Raw genomic sequence first — 17,368 nt, forward strand, 5'->3', positions numbered from 1 at the left:
AAATTTTGTGAAGATATTTCGTCAAATGAAAAAAATTTCCATTGCAAGCTTTATGCTATACATAGTAGTCTGATATTAGCCGCTCTTACAACTGCGCAGCCCCTTCTTGGTGCGAAATTTCAGATCGATATTTTAAAAACTGAGGGACAATCACATATATGTATATACAGTCGGACAGAGGGTCAGGCTTGCTTTAGAAAGTCTACTAATAATGTACAGTGGCCTATAGTTCCTTGCTTTGGGTAACTATTTAATATTATCTAAGATTTTACCAGAAACACTCAATATCCGAAAAATTCTCCACTCACAAGCTTTGAAAGCTTACTAATAATATATATGAAGATTTCTCGAAAAAAATGTAACATTAAAATCATGAAAATATTTAATATTTTTAGTAACTTCATCGTAAACTCCAAAAGCTCTAAAGACGTATGTATATTTACTACTCGTTTTAAGCTGCCGCAAGGACAACCCACAGTTTAAATTAATTGCATCGAGTAAAATGACAAAAAATTTAATTAAATACCAGATATGTTTGTGTATGTCTGTATATGTGTATGCAACAACAACAAACGACATGACGTCCAAAGTAGATACAACGTCATCCCATAACCCACATATAATCCGTCACCGAGCGGGGCGCCAAGAGTGAAAGAATTCATTTTACTTAATTGCTACAAATTTCACGGCTAACACGGCAGCAAGGAGAACTACTTACACATGAAATTATAGCAGCACATTCTTAGTAGTTTTATACATAAAATATATCGCCTGCATGTTGAACAACAGGATCAACAACATGAGTGACAAGCTGGACACAGCTTCCACTCTCTCTCTCTTAGTAACACCGCTCACGACGCCTGCAACTGATTAGAGACGTTTGCGGATGATGTCGAATCATTTGAATTTCTACATTAAGTATTTTGGTCTAAGCGGTTGTTGTTGTAATTATGCTGGAGTGGATCCAAACAGTCGACTTAAAACGGCAACAATAAAATAGATAATAATGTGGACCGCACTAACCGCCACCGCAACTGAACAAATGTCTAACAAGTAGGCCAACAATTTTGAATTGCAAATGAATTAGTGCAAAGCTGCGTAAGTAGTTGGCAACTCGGTGGTCTTTGTGGCCTTCGCGGTTTAAGGTGAAATGCAAATTTTGCAATGCTAATTTTTCGTTTGAATTTATTGTGGGGCGGCGATGGAAAATGCTTAAAATATCCACTTATTGTTACTGAAGCGCAGTTTAAAGATGGCGATAAGCTTTTCTGTAGCTTCTAGCTATTTCAAAAAGTTAGCGTATGGATACCTGGAAAAATTTATGAATCACCATTTAATTGGAGATGGAGCAATCTACTTCATCGCAAATCCATTCTGATTGGTAATAAAGTGATTTATGAAAATTAGCCAGGCTGGATCAGCTTTTGGTAAATCGGAAGTGTTGAAGCTTAAAATCGAGTACCTTATAGAACACTGACCTTTTCACTTAGCCGGGACAATGAAATATACCATTTTTGTAACGTCAGAGAATCAACAAAGCAATACATAATATGTCTTTGAATATTAGAGAATGTCAAAGAGAGATGGAAAAAGATGTTAGTGTTGCCTCAGCATTACCCAAAGGTTAAGTCAAGTTAGGTTAGTCTGGTAGGAAAATGTTCCACGCATAGACCAGTTTCGGCCCTCTGCGGTATCAGATGGACTCAGTTACTAGGTAGAAAAGGAGTAGTCGCTCTTAAGAATGGCTGCGCTTGACACCAATTTAAACAGACTCTATGGCCTCGCTATCGATACCTCCTCAAGTGTATCATACCGTGGGGTCTCCAGGTGCCACCAGTTTTGCTAATGCGACTCAAGTGCACAAGAGATGCGCCATTGTTTCCCTGGTGCTCTAGACATTTTCTGAACTCTCCTCGATCTGTAGCTTCATTCAGCGAGCGTGTATCGCTACAAGGCAGTGATCAGGATTAGTCAACACTTTGCAAAACTACGGTATGTGAGAAGACGAGTTGATGATTAATACTATTTTGATTTTTGTTGATAGAGGATCTATCCGGGAATTTTTGCTTCGGGCCAGTGACTAGGAGAGGTTAGGTAAAGTTGTATATATCTATCAGTACATACGGGAACCAGTCCCACAGATTTTACACGTTCTTCTCCAGGACGCTGTTTATTTGTCGGAACCAGCGATATGGAACCACAGTATAGTATACAACTGCCATACAAACTCTTCGATGAAAATCAAGTTGTTGTATGAATTTTATGCGATTAATTTCCCMGATGAAAAATTTAATTAGACTTCTTATTTCCTATGCTCCTTATAAGATATTAAACATTGTCTCGTATGTCTTTGGTCATTTCGTAGTCTCACCCAAAAAAATCACACAATATTTTAATTAAAGAAATAAAACTTTTAGTCGACCTTTTTTGAAAGCTCTTCTCTTACTTCAATAAGCAACAATTTGCGAGCTATGCCCACCTACACATAAACCGTTACAAATTTAACCTCAATTAGAGATAATTCTACGAAACTTCAACTAAGTGCGCTCAGCCAAGAGCAGTCAATTGCCATTGGGCTCAAAGCCAAAAGCTAAATGGATGACCGTGACCAACARAGGTGCCGAACGTACAAACATACGTTTGTAGTTGGGAAGCATATTTAGGGAATATTCAATGCATTTTTATACTGAATAGGGGAGAATTTAATAGCTGATAGCTGAGGGCATATGATAGTTGACTTACTTGTGCACGAACGCTATCAGATCGGCCGCACGACCCGAGCCATCGCACACCACCACCGGCACTGGTGGCGTGTCCGTCACGTACTCAAGCACGGCACGTACCGTATTTGTGCCACCCTCGATAACCAGGCAGACGACCGGTGTGCTGGAATGTGTAACTGCAAAGAGAGAGAGAGAGAGAGGAAGGACAGTGAGAGTGAGTCAAAAATAGAGATAAGAAATTTAAATTACAGACAATTATTTAAAAATTGCGGCAATATACACGTAATGGCTACTGAAGAGCTTTAAAAGCTTACAAAAAAACTTCCCCACCCCCCCTTTAAAGCTTTCGCAACCCTTGGCCCGGCTGATAATTTCACGACAGTCAGTCCGACAATTTGATCAAGTRGAAATATGCGTGTGAGAGCAACAGATATGCATTGCGTAAATCCCGTGACTTGCAACAGCGCTCAGACAAGCGTAAAAGTACYGTTATTGCATAAATGCAGTCCCACTTTCCGAAAGCAAAGCAGTCAGTGTGCCGAGCAACTTATTATTTCCGCTGACATATTCAATCCAAATGCCGTCATTTCGAATTACGCGTCTGTTGTTGTTGTTTTTGCATGCGTTTGGCCTTGTTGTTGCGCATTGCTCAGTGGCTCATTGTCACTGMGGCACTTGGCAGCTCATTGCCGCATGCCACACATCTCATCATTTCGCATCACTTCAGATTGGGTCGCTTCATTGCATGCGGGATGCGCTGAATCCTTCGAGCCTTGACAAATAGCTCGCACGCCACATATGTGCACTTCAGCCATAATGACGAAAATATTTGCATTAACCAGTGGTTCCGTTGCGCTTTATTTTCTCTGTCGAAATGCACATAATACATGCGTATCATTGCCGGTGATGACTGTGAGGTGGCAGCGAGGATACACGCATACCGGAAATTTGTCGAAWGTAGATAGTAGTAAAGTAAGTACGTAGAAGCGCCTGGAATAAATGTGGGTCTAAACCCCTTAAAGCAACTATTTATTCTTTTCGAATCCCATGAACGACTTGGAATGATATAAAAAAAACATCGCAAAGGCAAAGCCTACTCAGAAATGTGGATTCTTACTAAGGTCTTGATTAGATTTTTAACGGTAGGTACTTCAATATTGGGAAGATGATAGAATGGGAATACCTAATAATTTGAAATCAAATACACTCTAATTTTATTATCTAAGTCAGAAAAATSGTCAGTAAAGTTGGTTCAGACCGTTTCAGGCATTTGGCACAAAGGGCAACCTGAAGAGATTCAAGATCTACCATTTTATTCGGAAAACACAACGATTTGGTTTGTGGGCCGGTCCAATCAATTTGACCATATTTCTTCAAAAATGATGCTGCTGAGAAGTGAGAACTGTCAATGGCGACCATTGTCGCGCCATGATAACCGACTTATGTTGCCTGAAATTGAATCTCGCGATCTTTGACGGCGTCACTTCCCACAAGTAGCATTAGTCAATGAATTTATTGAGAGAACACTTCGGTGAGCAGATAATTTCACGTTTTGGGCTAATTGATGGGCCACCACGATGGTGTGATATCACACCGTTACACTTCCTCCTGTGGGGGGATATTTAAAGTCTAAAGTCTATGCGGACCATCCCACTTCGATTTAGGCCTTACAGCAAAATATTACGCGTATCATTCGCCGGCTACCAGTTGAAATGCGCACACGAATCAATAATACGGCTGTGTAAACTGACGTTGAGCAACACAAATAACTCCGTCAGGTTCGGGAAGGGCCTCTCCGAGCCGTTCGATACCAAACGAGGTTTCAGACAAGGCGACCAGTGTAAACACCACCAACAATGTCAGCCTCGAAATCCAACGCAGGATAACTCTTGCCAACAGGTGCTACTTCGGACTGAGTAGGTATTGTGAAGCACAGTCCTATCTCGACAAACAAAAACCAAACTCTACAAGTCACTCACAATTCCCGTCCTGCTATGACGATGACAACAACTGATGACTCGATGTTGCGAGTTTTTGAGAGAAGAGTTCTGCGAAGGATTTTTGGTCATTTGCGAATTTTCAACGGCGCACACCGCAGTCGACGAAATGATGAGCAGTACGAGAATTAAGACGGCATTGACAGAGTTCAGCGAAATAAAAGACAGTGGCTACGCTGGCTAGGTCATGTTGTCCGAATGGACGAAAACACTTCAGCTCTGAAAGTATTCGACGCGTACCCGCCGGGTAAAGCAGAGAAAGAGGCGGACCTCCACTCCGTTGGAAGGACGAGGTGGAGAAGGACCGGGCTTCGCTTGTTGGCGCCGCGTACCGAAAAGAAGAAACGACTGGCGCGCTGTTGTTAGATCGACTATAAACGCGTAAGCGGTGTCTACGCCAATAATGAAGAAGAAGAAAATGAACCATCTGAGACGTAGCCGCGACCAACGCTTGAAAGAGATACTGTTCAAAAAAAAGTCGAAAGTCATTGTATGATGTTCTCAGCCTGCTGGCGCATCTGCCAGTAATAGTAGTCAGGGGGCCTCAGTTTCCTTGTCTGCTTTCTAAGCAATTTAGTGATTGACTCTGCCGAGACTCTTTAACGAAACCCTTGGGGACTCCTTGGTTTCTTTGTTTTTCTTTAATTGCTGTGATCTGCGGTTAGAAGGTAGGGAATTGGTTTGGTAAACGTTAGGCGATTCTAGTATCTAATTTTGCTGAAACGACACCATCTTCCACCTCCAATTAGAATATCTGGTTTARATGCATCCATGTTGGCGCTTATATCTGCGTCTCAGTCCACCTCGCCCCTTCCCCATTCTTCTCTCGAAAGSAGTACAAAGGATTTCCAAAAGGAACCTGAAAGTACGTGGTAGTGGGTAGAAACGAGAACCAACAAAGCATCCTAGAATGCCTTTTATTACAGGTGTCTAATAGGAGTCCCTTAGTTTAAGAGTTGACTTTACTGCAAGTTGCTAACAGAACAAGTCTGTTTCGGGTAGTAAATATAAAATTTCGTGTAGAGTCTTAAACAAGTTGTCAATATATAATAAAGTCGTAAGGTCGCAACTTTATAGTATAATTTGACATATTTGGTGTTATCCACACAGAACGTTTTCACATACGAGTTTTTTATAGTAACTTAATATAATATATTCATCTCGGTCGAAAAATGGAATAAAATCGCGAATATTGCTTCGTCAAGAATCTGCTGCTATCCGGATGCAGCTTTGAAGGATCGAATCAGTACCCGCTGGTGGTAGCTGGCGAAGAAAAAGCAGAGCAGAGGCCGTTGGAGAGATCAGTTGGAGAAGGATGGCTGCACTTTGTATCTGTAATTGGTGCCAAATAATCGAAAAAAGAAACGACTGGCGTTCTGCTGTTAACTCGGCTATAATTCGCCTTGTTTACGCCAGTAAAGAAGAAGAAATGCAATAGTTTTAAAACCTACTGTTGGAGATGATATTCACTGACAMCATATTTATAGTAGAACAATGTACCTTTAGAGTCCCAACCATACTGTTTCTATACTCAAAAGCGCTTGGAAAAATATTTGACACCTAATTTTTTTCACTGCCTTGAAGTAAATGTGGAATAAAAATTTATTTCCATTAACATGTTCAGCAAAAAATATGAAACATGAAATATTCCGGCAAGCAAAAGCGCACTCTTCATAAAAAAAGCACACGCTCGTTTAATAAAATTTAACATAAAGAAATATGAACTGCATCAATCSGGCAACTCAGGCAATCAATGAGGCGAAGCAAATGGATTTTTCTTCCTTTTCAAGAAATGGCAGACGACAGTGGAGGCTTTCCCATGTGCAGCTATTTATTATGCRGAGCAGCACATGCTCATATGCGACAAGTTGCTGCACATTTTCCCAAAACAATTTGTGCCTCTGTGTGCACGCTTGGAGCCATGTGGGTATTTGTGTTTAGTGTATGTGTGTGTGTGTGTGTGCGTCTTTTCGTTTCAGCGTTGCATTCGGTAACCACAAGTGACATTTCCATCTACTTCCTGCTTGCCAAGCCAACCAACCGGTAAACCAACTAGTGTATATACAATAAAAACTACAAGAACAATAAAATATTGAATTTCGGTCCGAATAAAATCAGAGCGGAAGAAAAATTGCAGCATTGGCGCAAATAGATGAAATCAATTCGAAGCCAAAGCCAACATTAGCCAGGCAAACAATGCAAGGCAAACACTAACACAACTACATATGACTGTGCGTGTGTGCGCGTGTAAACATAAAGAAATACATAAACACATACAAGCACTTGTGGACTCAACCACTCTCGAGTACACTTGTGGCATAATGCTTGCTGACGCGGGCATAATGGGCGGCGGGGTGTGCAAAATTGATATGGCTACTGAATAAAAGTCGCATTGAAAAATGAAACGACACAGAACGCACGATAATGGCAAATCAATTTGCTMCTCTACGAGTTGGATAAGTCGCTATTGTGGGAGCAAATAAAGAACTCCCATGGAGGAGGCAACATTTGYAATCTAATAAGTAAGAACAAGGACTACAATGGATATTTTATTCAACAAAATRTATGAAGAGATTAAGGGCTATTAGCATCTAACCAAATATTATATTGCGGAAGAATTAATGGTYTTTTTGTTGAGCATTAAAGCTTAAATAATATAAGTATATCTTTTGAAATCACGGTTATCGGAAGATTTTCATTCGATCAGGCTCTAAGCATTTCAGAAGGAATTTCTTTAACAAATGCAATGGTTGTCGACCAATATCACCTGACGCCCATATGTTGCCCATTGACATCTATGGTGACGAATACGAGCAGGTATTCAAGTTATCAGAGCTGTATATAGGAGCCAAAAGAAGAATAGAGAGTCAAGAGCTTCACAATATGGCAGGAAATCTCACTCAAATGACGGTGCACCCACAGACTGATTCCGGACATCGACAGACGACGTCAATAACATTTCAGAGGAGCGCATAGATCTTTCATGTAGTTTTACAAATGAAAAGGCCTTGTTCACAATAGATCCAACATTTCTGTACATCATCGTTAATTCAGCTTGTGGCATAACCGATAAATTACAGGAATTACCTGTAAACTAGTCTTCTATGACTTGTACTTGATAGAAAGCTTTCATTGAGGTACAATAATGAAGATGAGAGTAAGGAAGCCATTGGTTGGCAAGGCATCAAGGCAATACTACACTTGCTAAGAAGCTTGAATGTATACAAGAAGCGGCACTCAGAGGCATCTCTGGTGCAATGAGAGGAGTCGTTGGAGAACAGAGGCAATGAACTTTTTCACGGATAGATCGGAGCTAGAAGGAAAGGTTGCACAGAGAGTGTTCTACAAGTTAAGCAATGTCAGCTAGAAGGAAAGGTTGCACAGAGAGTGTTCTGTAATGCTAGCGCAGAGTTCAGCATCTGTACGCTCACAGCTAGTTAAGCAATGTCCGTCCTCCTCGGCAAAGCCGATGAGCTAGCCAAAGTGAATATCCTCGCCGTATTCACATTAGAATAGACAGAGTTAGTTTTCCATTGGCATCTTGCCTAATAATCTTATCGGTCTCAATTTATCAAAGTTGTATGGAAGAGGGTAAGCTGGAGACATTCAGGCTTTCTCCTTTCCTCCGCTCAGCCTTTGCAAAACTGGGGTTGAAATATTCCGACAGTCGTTCCTTCGACGAACMAAGAGACATAGAGACGAAACTGACAGTACGTTTAACCAAATTCGTGATAGGATCACTGACCTACAATACCAGAGTTTTAGGTAGCGCAATGGACCGGTGTTCTTCTGTTTAAGTGAGATCCCTATTACCATCGATTTCTTAACCTAACCTAACCCAACCTTAGCTCGCCTCCCACAAATTCACCAATTTTGACACCAGCGACTATTTCCTCTTTCGCGGATAGAAAATATAGCTCGCCGCAAAAATATTTTACTCAAATGAGTAGGTKTTAGGGTGATTTGTGTATGCGACCACCCTCAAGTATTTAATTTGCGGCACTATGTAGACTGCTATCCGATTACCATTAATGTGGAATTTATCACTCTAAACTGTTTACCGAACAATTATTCTGCGCTGGAATKCTTTGAGTGGTACTCAGAATAGGGTTACGGTCACATCAACTCGAAGTCCTATCAAGTTGTTGACTGAGTTCYTTTATCTTCGATTATTTGTTACAGCAAACAGCTTAAACTCAGAATTGTRTAACTTCTCTAGCTACAGTTTGATCAAGGGAGGGAAAGAACCTTACTTTTCACTTTTTGTTTGGGTTCTAGGCGAGTCACCTTCTATTAGTTGGTCACAGCTTCACATTCTTAAGTCATGATATAACATAGGCTAAAACAATTTTAGAGTCATCTTCTGTGAACTGCTGAATAGCTGAATATGTGTGACGGTGGAAAACTACAAACCTTTGTTCCGTTACCACCAAAGTCGAGTCTAAGTAACAGGAAACGGACCCGTAACTTATCGCTGCCAACTTGGCRTCATCCCTCGAAACTGGTTCAGGAAAGTTTCCTGCCACTAGAAGAACAGCAAACCTTTGTCAACAATTCTCGGTGCTTTATGTGGAGCTTTTGAAATTCTTTTTAGTAGCTTTATTTAAATTTTGCACAACATCTAATATATATATATCAGATATTAATCTGAATGTTTTGTGCCCCCTTATTTCTACTTACAGACTAATACAAATACACTTACATGGATGTAGCTTCAAGTTCGATATGAATTTCTCCAATTTTCGTCGCAATATCAACTCAGCGCCATATTTTGCCTGTGTACCGTTATCGACCAGCAGGAAGTAAGCATGACGATTATTCAGCACAGCTAATTTGGACCTAGCGGGAGTGAATAGATAGAGCTAATATAAGTAACCGGCCAAAACGTTTCGTTTTACATAACAAAGAAATAGAAAAAATATTTAAATTTAATGCAAAYATCGGTGGGTTCAAAGTCAACACGTAAAACAGCAATTTAGTGGCAACACCTGGTGGCCATYCTGGTGTCATAAGCGCTTTTCAGCAAACAAACCAAACAACAGACGAACGACCACAGCCATGAGAGTTAMTATGGAGCCTGCTGTCGGCGCCTGTTGCCCTGYAMACACTATTACCGTTAAGGCGTGTAGAGATTTTGAACTCAACACAAATTTGCATAGTCACAACTGTATATAAATAGAATGTTTAAAGCGACAAGGCAATTGACCCCTGTTGCTCTAATGTGCTCCAAAGCGCCAAATCGCACACGCACAGACGCAYACTTGTGCACTTACCTCGGTGAGCTTATGCTGTGACAGGGCACCTCTCGATTATGCCCCAAAAGTTCATGATTACGCTCCACTATACCCCAGGGTGCAATACCGATGCTAACGACACGCCCACTCCGCTGCTGACCCTCCAGCAACAACGCATCGCCCACCTGCTTCGTAACACCTGCAAATATAGAGTGAGAGGGAGAGTTTGGAATGAGAAGAGAGTGGTGGTAGTGAGAAAATGAATCCTTAAATACACAATACAAAAAGAAATCAAATAGATGGATGTGGTAAATTRCTCGAAAGCGATTTAGCTACACAAGCCAAGAGCTTTCAGTTGGATTTAGTTTGTTCAATGTAATGTGACAGCTCCCACGGGGTAAATGGTGTTTGTAGACACCACTTACATACAAAGACTATGTAAATAAGATGATGTACMAACTATTTAAGGCCACKGCCATTGCCGGTATCAGGAATGATTGAGTGAATGAAGGTTGAACCGGACGTCAAATAAATAAATTGCCGACCAACATTAGAGCTGTTTAATACTAAAGAAGCCTATTGGTGGCTAAGGACGTAGCTGTATRTGAGGAAAGCTCGATAAGCTGGTGACTTTTTGCGCTATTGGCAATTAATGGAAAGTTTCTGTGGGTAATCAGTTGTAGTCTTTGAGTAACAAAGTTTTACTATAATGGATATACGGAAGGTCCGAAGTTTGCAATCCTACTCTCCATTCCGTTAATTTGTGYCTATCCATACTTCCAGGAGAATAGCTTTCAGCTTCATCAAACCATTGTTTATGGTTCTATATGCTAAAAGAAATTAAAAGCTTTTTGTGCAATAGTCCGCTTATGGTAAACGTATCATCTTTTGGGCCAACTTTCAATAAGAATATACTCAAAAAAAGAACTTGTGTTAATGAGTAGTGAAGTGGAACTCTACTTTAACTACTTTTTCATTTATTTCGAGATAAAGATGTTCATTGCTTCTTTAGCAGAAATTGATTAATAGGAAAACGTTATTCAAAAACCTAGTCCTTGAAAGATATCCCAACGAAGTTCTAGTCCAGTCGGTCTRGGAAGGAAACATGCATTTCCCACCCTTTGCAAGACTGATTTTGAAACATCAAGGGATGTATACCTTCGGCAAAATAGGAGACACCAACTCACGCTTTGTCGCTTTATAAGGGGTTTTATGATTAACTTGATAAGAGTTTCAGATACCACAACCGACCGACGCTATAATGAATAAATTCAGGAATCATCGAACAGCGTGTAGAATTTATGGGTATTTAGTGTTCGACCTTCACTCCTCTTTGATATCGCGTCGATTTGGAGTCACACAAATTCTCCTGTCATTCGCTACGAATTATGGACGACTGAGCATGAGGCTTTCCCATAATTGATGTGTTTGACAATATATTGATATTTTCCATATATTCTCTGTRCATTAAAGCAAAACTATGGGAATCTTCGCACCGCTTATCTTATTCGAGCTACCGATCATCGGCTTTTCTTTCGGACTCAAGAGCATATCTCATGAACTTTCTAGCAGCTAGTCATTTAAATGTTGTTTGGCAATTTCAAAGGCTCCAAGTGATTTACCCAACTTTGTTCCTATTGTGCCAGCTCAAGAACCGATAATAAAACACAAAAAGTGGCATCCCTCATAGATCAGTCAAATCGTTAATTGAAGACAATACCTATTTCAACAATTTTAAACACCCGGACTGAACCAAAGCATGTTTTTGAGTTTTTATTTGGATCGAAATATCCGCTTAGACCCACTAGTTTTAGCTACCTTAGACGTACATATTTTATTTCCAAACACGATGTTTAGGGAAAAGCTAGTCTTATCCCACCGCACTCGTATATGTATGTATGTATAAAAATAAACGAAGTGCAATAGCAAATGCTAGTTAGAAGAGTATAGTCGACAGCAATGAGTCGCTTAAGCCACAAAGTCGTCGAAGCCGATTCGGTGCGGCTGATGTCCGTTGTGAGAAGACAGGCGAGTAAACAACAAATCAACAATTGAAGACAGCGGGTAAATAAATGCGCTGATACGATATGTGCTAAAGTAAATAAATATGCAGACACAAATAATACCACTTGAGCTTATCTTGATTAGGCTTAATCCGTACGGCCAAGCCAAGGCCTATGTAAACAAGTCAAAGTAGTAATGTACGAATTAAAAGAAAAGGCGAGCGAATGTAATGAGATACTAGAAGAAATCAATTTGCAAGCTTTTTCTGAAATTTTTTCGACGTTGAATGATAAAACTTATATGTTATGGGTGGAGTAAATAAATGGCTTTAAATGAAACTCAATATTCAATCATTTCAGGAAACATTAACTAATCGAAATGGTGAGAATGACTGAGTTAAATTCATTGACTCAATACATGCATAGAAAATGTCAGTCTTCACTGCTGCTTGTATAGCATGAAAAGAATSCGTTCATATATAGGGCCCTAATAGTAGGACCGTTATATACATCTTCTAAGTTCTACTCTCGTTTTAAGGATCAAAGTTAATTTAATTATAMCGTAATTTCGAAAAATTAAGTTATATTAATGTTGGAATTATTGGTTACCTGTATTTGTACCGCCTGTAAATATCCATGCTCCCGTCGTCTTCGCCGCTTTCAAAAGACCTTTACGAATTTCCTGAAAAAGATATCGAAATATAAAATTACTAGTTGCCAAGCGCCTTGAAACAGTTCGAAAATCGTTTACAGTGTTCAGACGAGACCCCTAAAAACCCAACTGTGGATTCGACACTCTTTCACATTTATTGATGTTTAGCGTTAAATACGGAGGTTATCTTGCAAAAGAGTTTTATTGAATTTGTCTACTTAGCAGACTCGTGAGAGGTTCGGTACGTGTAACTACTTTACATGTTCTCCGATTGTTGCTTGACTATGCTCATAGTTTCGAATATTCTGAATCCATCATTTACATAAATATATCTTCAAACCCAGAGTTTCTTATTTATTTCTCTTGACAGTTTTGATAAACACAAATTTTTTAGCAGAAACTAGCACAACTCAATCCCTACTCATTATTTTAATGCCGCCCCTTGGACGGGATCTATATTGCACCAAATACCGTTATTTCAAATATAATTTGAATACAATTAGCTTCCAAGCWAGCAAAATGTCTCTTTACGCAGTCCTTATAAGTCGGAGTGATCACAGTGAGCCATTTGGTGAAAGATCACGAGTGAGTCGTGTCAAGCTGTCATGTGTTTTTTTTTTTTTTTTTTTGTTCAGTTGTCATTTCTTCTCTTCTTTTCTTATCTAAACAACGTTTACAAATCGTTTAACGTTATTACGAAAATTTACGTTCTGGAAAAAATGTGTTTCGCGTGCTTCGCAGTTCGCAGGAACTCGGACTGATGTATGGAACGACTTGGCGCATTTTGATCTTGTATTAAAAGCATACTTGTGCCTACCGTTGCTACGTTGTGCAAGAATTGAAGCCGCTCGACCTTCTCAAACGACATCGCTTTGCTTGATGAGCTCTTGAAAAGAACCCAGAAGATCCGACGTTTTTGAGTCCAATTTTGTTCAGCAATGAGGCCCATTTCTGGGTCAATGGTCATTTCATCCAGAAAAAACAACGGTTTAGTGCGGATTGTGGCCCGGTGGAATTATCGATCCATATTTCTTCAAAAACAATGCCGGTGAGAACGTAACCGTCAATGGCGACCGTTATCGCGCCTTGATATCTCGGTGATATTTGGGTTCAACAAGATGGTGCCACTACCCAAACAACGGATCAATCAATGGACTTATTGATATTCGATTGGCCACCTGAATTGTGTGATATCACACCGTTGGACCATTTCGTGTATGGATGTGAAAAGTCTAAAGTCTATAAGGACGAAAGCGTTTCGATTTAGACCTTGGAGCAAAACATCACATGTGTTATTCGTCAATTACCAATCGAAATGCTCGAACGAGTTATCGAAAATTGGACTCAACGGATGRATCAACTGAGATATTGCCACGGTCAATATTTGAAAGATATTCGAATGTTCTTACGTCCTTTATAAAGATTTAAATAGCCGGCAACTTTTATTACTCTCATAACAAGTAGCAACAGAAAACATAGTAATTTAATTCACCTACAGTTATTTATAACATCTAAAAGTAATCAATATAGATATGTAGTTGTAAGGCGTCTACGAAAAAGTATGACGTGCCTTTGACAGCTTATGGCGGCTATGCCTATTCACGGATTTGTAGCAATTTCATCATGTCACGTTACACTGTAGTTTAGTGCTTGGAAATTGTGCAAAATTATTATGCAAATTCATGTCTTAAGAAAAATCTGGAAATTCGAAAAATCATCTTCTCAGTGATGTACATTTCTGGCATGATGACTTCGTCAACAAACACAATTGTCGTTACTAGGGTGATTCAAATCCTCATCGGGTTCAGGAAGCGCAATTGCATCCCAAAAAATATTATACACAATATTATACACAATCTTTACTTTGACGCATACAAATTGTACTGAATTGTCATTGGTAATGACGACGCATGAAGTTGCTTTGTGTTTTGTGTGAACTTTCATTTTAAAACTAAATAAGTTGTAAKTGCGTAGAACCGTTAACTTACCTTTTTCAACTTTGGTTGCAGTTCGAAATTCGCCTTGCCACCTTGTACTGTAATCAAAAGTTTCGGTAATTCCAGATTCCATTCTTTGGTAAACAGCTGCACCAACAATTCCGGGCGTGTATCGAAGGACAGACGCACATACTGACCGACCGAATGCAAAGAAAAAAGMGGAAGAAAAGAAAGAAAACAAATTATTAACAAACAATGTATAAAAATAAACTTTGGATGTTGTGTATGAATTGTAGTTCAGATAAAGAACAAGCAGTTTGAAATTCCCCCGGAAGTTGTCCGARGAATGCTCACTGGCGAATAGTTTTCTTAAGTAAGAAGATACATATTTGAGAATTAAATTTCTGTAACTCAAACTGCGTAGATCAAAGTGCAATTAAGATAAAATACAAATATAACTTGCTGTTGTTGTTTCGTTTTTGTGGSCAAACTTCGAAAATCTGCCAATTTCGCAGCTTACAAGCGCCAACAGCATCGGGTGCGAGAGTGTGTAAGTTTAAAGCTGTGTGAAGCGCTCTTAACAGTACTTCGACAGCTTGCGTCTAAGGGTTACACCWGCAGTGGAGCGCATGAGTTCCAAACTGRTGCTCTTTAAGTACATTCAGTACCACTACTGGTTAGACTTTTCCGGAATTGTGAAAGAAGCTCTCATTTGTACTGAGATATATCGGCTCTTAGTTAACTATAATAAAGACAGTCAGTCATCAGAGGTAGATTCTATTTAAAGTGTACGGACCTTGTACTTAGTATCACTGCACGAAACAATTTGAATTTACATCGTCCTTAAAGTTCCCATAAGATAAGATAAATWGATGATATCTAACCGTTTTGACTAATGCCATTATACTGCTAGGTGCTAGTGAGKTGAGTGATCCCTATTTGGAAACATGGATCCAAGGGCCGTCAGCCTGCGTCTGCAGTCTTTTGGAAGTAGCAAGTTTTTCGTAAGCTCTTGAGTAGCTGCGCACTGTTGCTACGTCGGTCGGGTCTATGTAATCGCAACGAAACTAGATTTACTTTCGTCGAAGCATTGTCAATTCGGCAGCCCTTCTCAAAATTATATGGGGTATACTTTCTGCCCTACAATAATAAAATGGAAAAACTTTTGACTGACAAGTTAAGAGATTTTGCTGCCGTGTACTTAGAACTACTGTAAATTCTGAAAGTAAATGAAGCGGAGTACTGTGAACTGGCCATTGCATGTAACCAATATAAGCTGTAGAGAAACTTCAACTGTAAATGCAGAATTGGAAAAGTTGTTTTAGAGATATTGAGAATTCTTCATGGTAACAAGTTTTCTGGCAGATACCTAGCGAAAATTTTCTACACATATACATATGTTACAAAGTAGATCAGGAATATTAAACAAGTTGTGGATTCTTAGCTTTAGAGTCGCTTCTAGTAAACTAAACTGACCTGAACTAACAACGACGTTACAGATGATGGTAGCTTGTATGGGTTTAATAGTTGCCGTAGCAATGAAGTTAGTAAAATATGTACCCTGATCAGGAAGCACTTAGGTACATTATCCAAGGGGATTCGCCATCTCACTTTAGCTCGCCTTTAAACGGATGTTCTTTAGGTACCCAGAACTAAGTCTGGTCTCTGGTCTAAGACCCGAAGTCAAAAGCTGCTTGAGCCATATGTAAAATAATAATTTCTGTCCTGTATATAGTATGCTGGAGAGAAATATAGTTAATTTTATCTTAGAAGACTTTATCTTTATAAAAAGTTTATTTCACTTCCCTGAACTATTCTAAAGACGGTTTATATTATTATAATGATTATAAGGTAAAAGTCTGTCCAGACTACCCCTACAGTAATGACCAATAGTTGGGTTTATAGAAAACTCATTTAGAGGGTGATTAAACATTAGGTTTTCGAAAGTGGAAAAAAACGAGAGATATCAGTAAACTAAGGAAAAACAGCTAAACTAAAAAAAATTGCTAGTTTTAGATTCTAATCAGTTCATATCATGTAATTACAGTACAATCTGCGATCTCTAAGACCTAAGCAATATAATGAGCCCTTGTTTTATGATATATGGTATATACAATGAAATCATTAAAGATCACTTTATCTTTTTATGTGTAAAACAATGCTGTTATGGGGGTAGAGTATAAGCCTCTTACTGTTTGCCAGATTGGGTATGAAATTTGCTTCAAGAATAGGGAATTTGTGGCAATCAAGGCTAATATTGTCCTCCATAATAAACACAGCGCCTAAAACAAAGTATGCTGCTCGTTGGTGGATCAAAAAATAACTGAGAAAAGATTGTGTGTCAGAGCAGATCATGACTATAAAATTGACAATATTGAGATAATTCGTCAAACAAACTATCAAAATTAGTTGTTATTAAGCTCACATGGGACTAACAGAATGTGAGTTTATTGGAAGGACTTTCGAATACCTGTTTACAAGATCAATTTATCCAAAGTAATCTCACGTTTGATCGAGGTTTTGAATTTAAAGCAAGTTGTTCTCTTAAAAAAATGTTAATACGATCATGAAGTTCCAACAAATATATCGACATTTTGCTAAAAAAAATTAGCGTCAATAAAATGATTTTTTCCCCAATAACGAAATATTGTCGATATGTTCGGGTTTTCGCAACAGTTATTCGATCCAGTTAAAATTTTAATGCTGATTTTATTCATAWTTTTTCTTATTCTATTTTTTAACCAGTCAGTCGCTGATATGGGCCGCAGATGTTGACTATTGAAATTCAAAGGAATGAATGAACTCTAGTAAGAGTTCGAACA

At 39.1% G+C, this 17,368-nt stretch overlaps 1 protein-coding gene across 1 annotated transcript in view; it reads right to left on the bottom strand.

The window, feature by feature from the left end:
* The window catches only part of LOC108978011 (transient receptor potential cation channel trpm), a gene marked incomplete in the record, with an annotated part of 126,171 nt that overhangs the window by 79,623 nt on the left and 29,180 nt on the right, over nucleotides 1-17,368 (bottom strand). Inside the window, 5 exon segments of the mRNA XM_018948051.1 lie at nucleotides 2,743-2,899; nucleotides 9,423-9,559; nucleotides 9,994-10,153; nucleotides 12,567-12,639; nucleotides 14,598-14,738. Of these exon segments, the coding sequence (XP_018803596.1) occupies nucleotides 2,743-2,899; nucleotides 9,423-9,559; nucleotides 9,994-10,153; nucleotides 12,567-12,639; nucleotides 14,598-14,738 (668 nt within the window).

The sequence above is a fragment of the Bactrocera latifrons genome, unplaced genomic scaffold, assembly GCF_001853355.1.
Source record: "Bactrocera latifrons isolate USDA-ARS-PBARC rearing strain unplaced genomic scaffold, ASM185335v1 scaffold_99, whole genome shotgun sequence".
NCBI lineage: Eukaryota > Metazoa > Arthropoda > Insecta > Diptera > Tephritidae > Bactrocera > Bactrocera latifrons.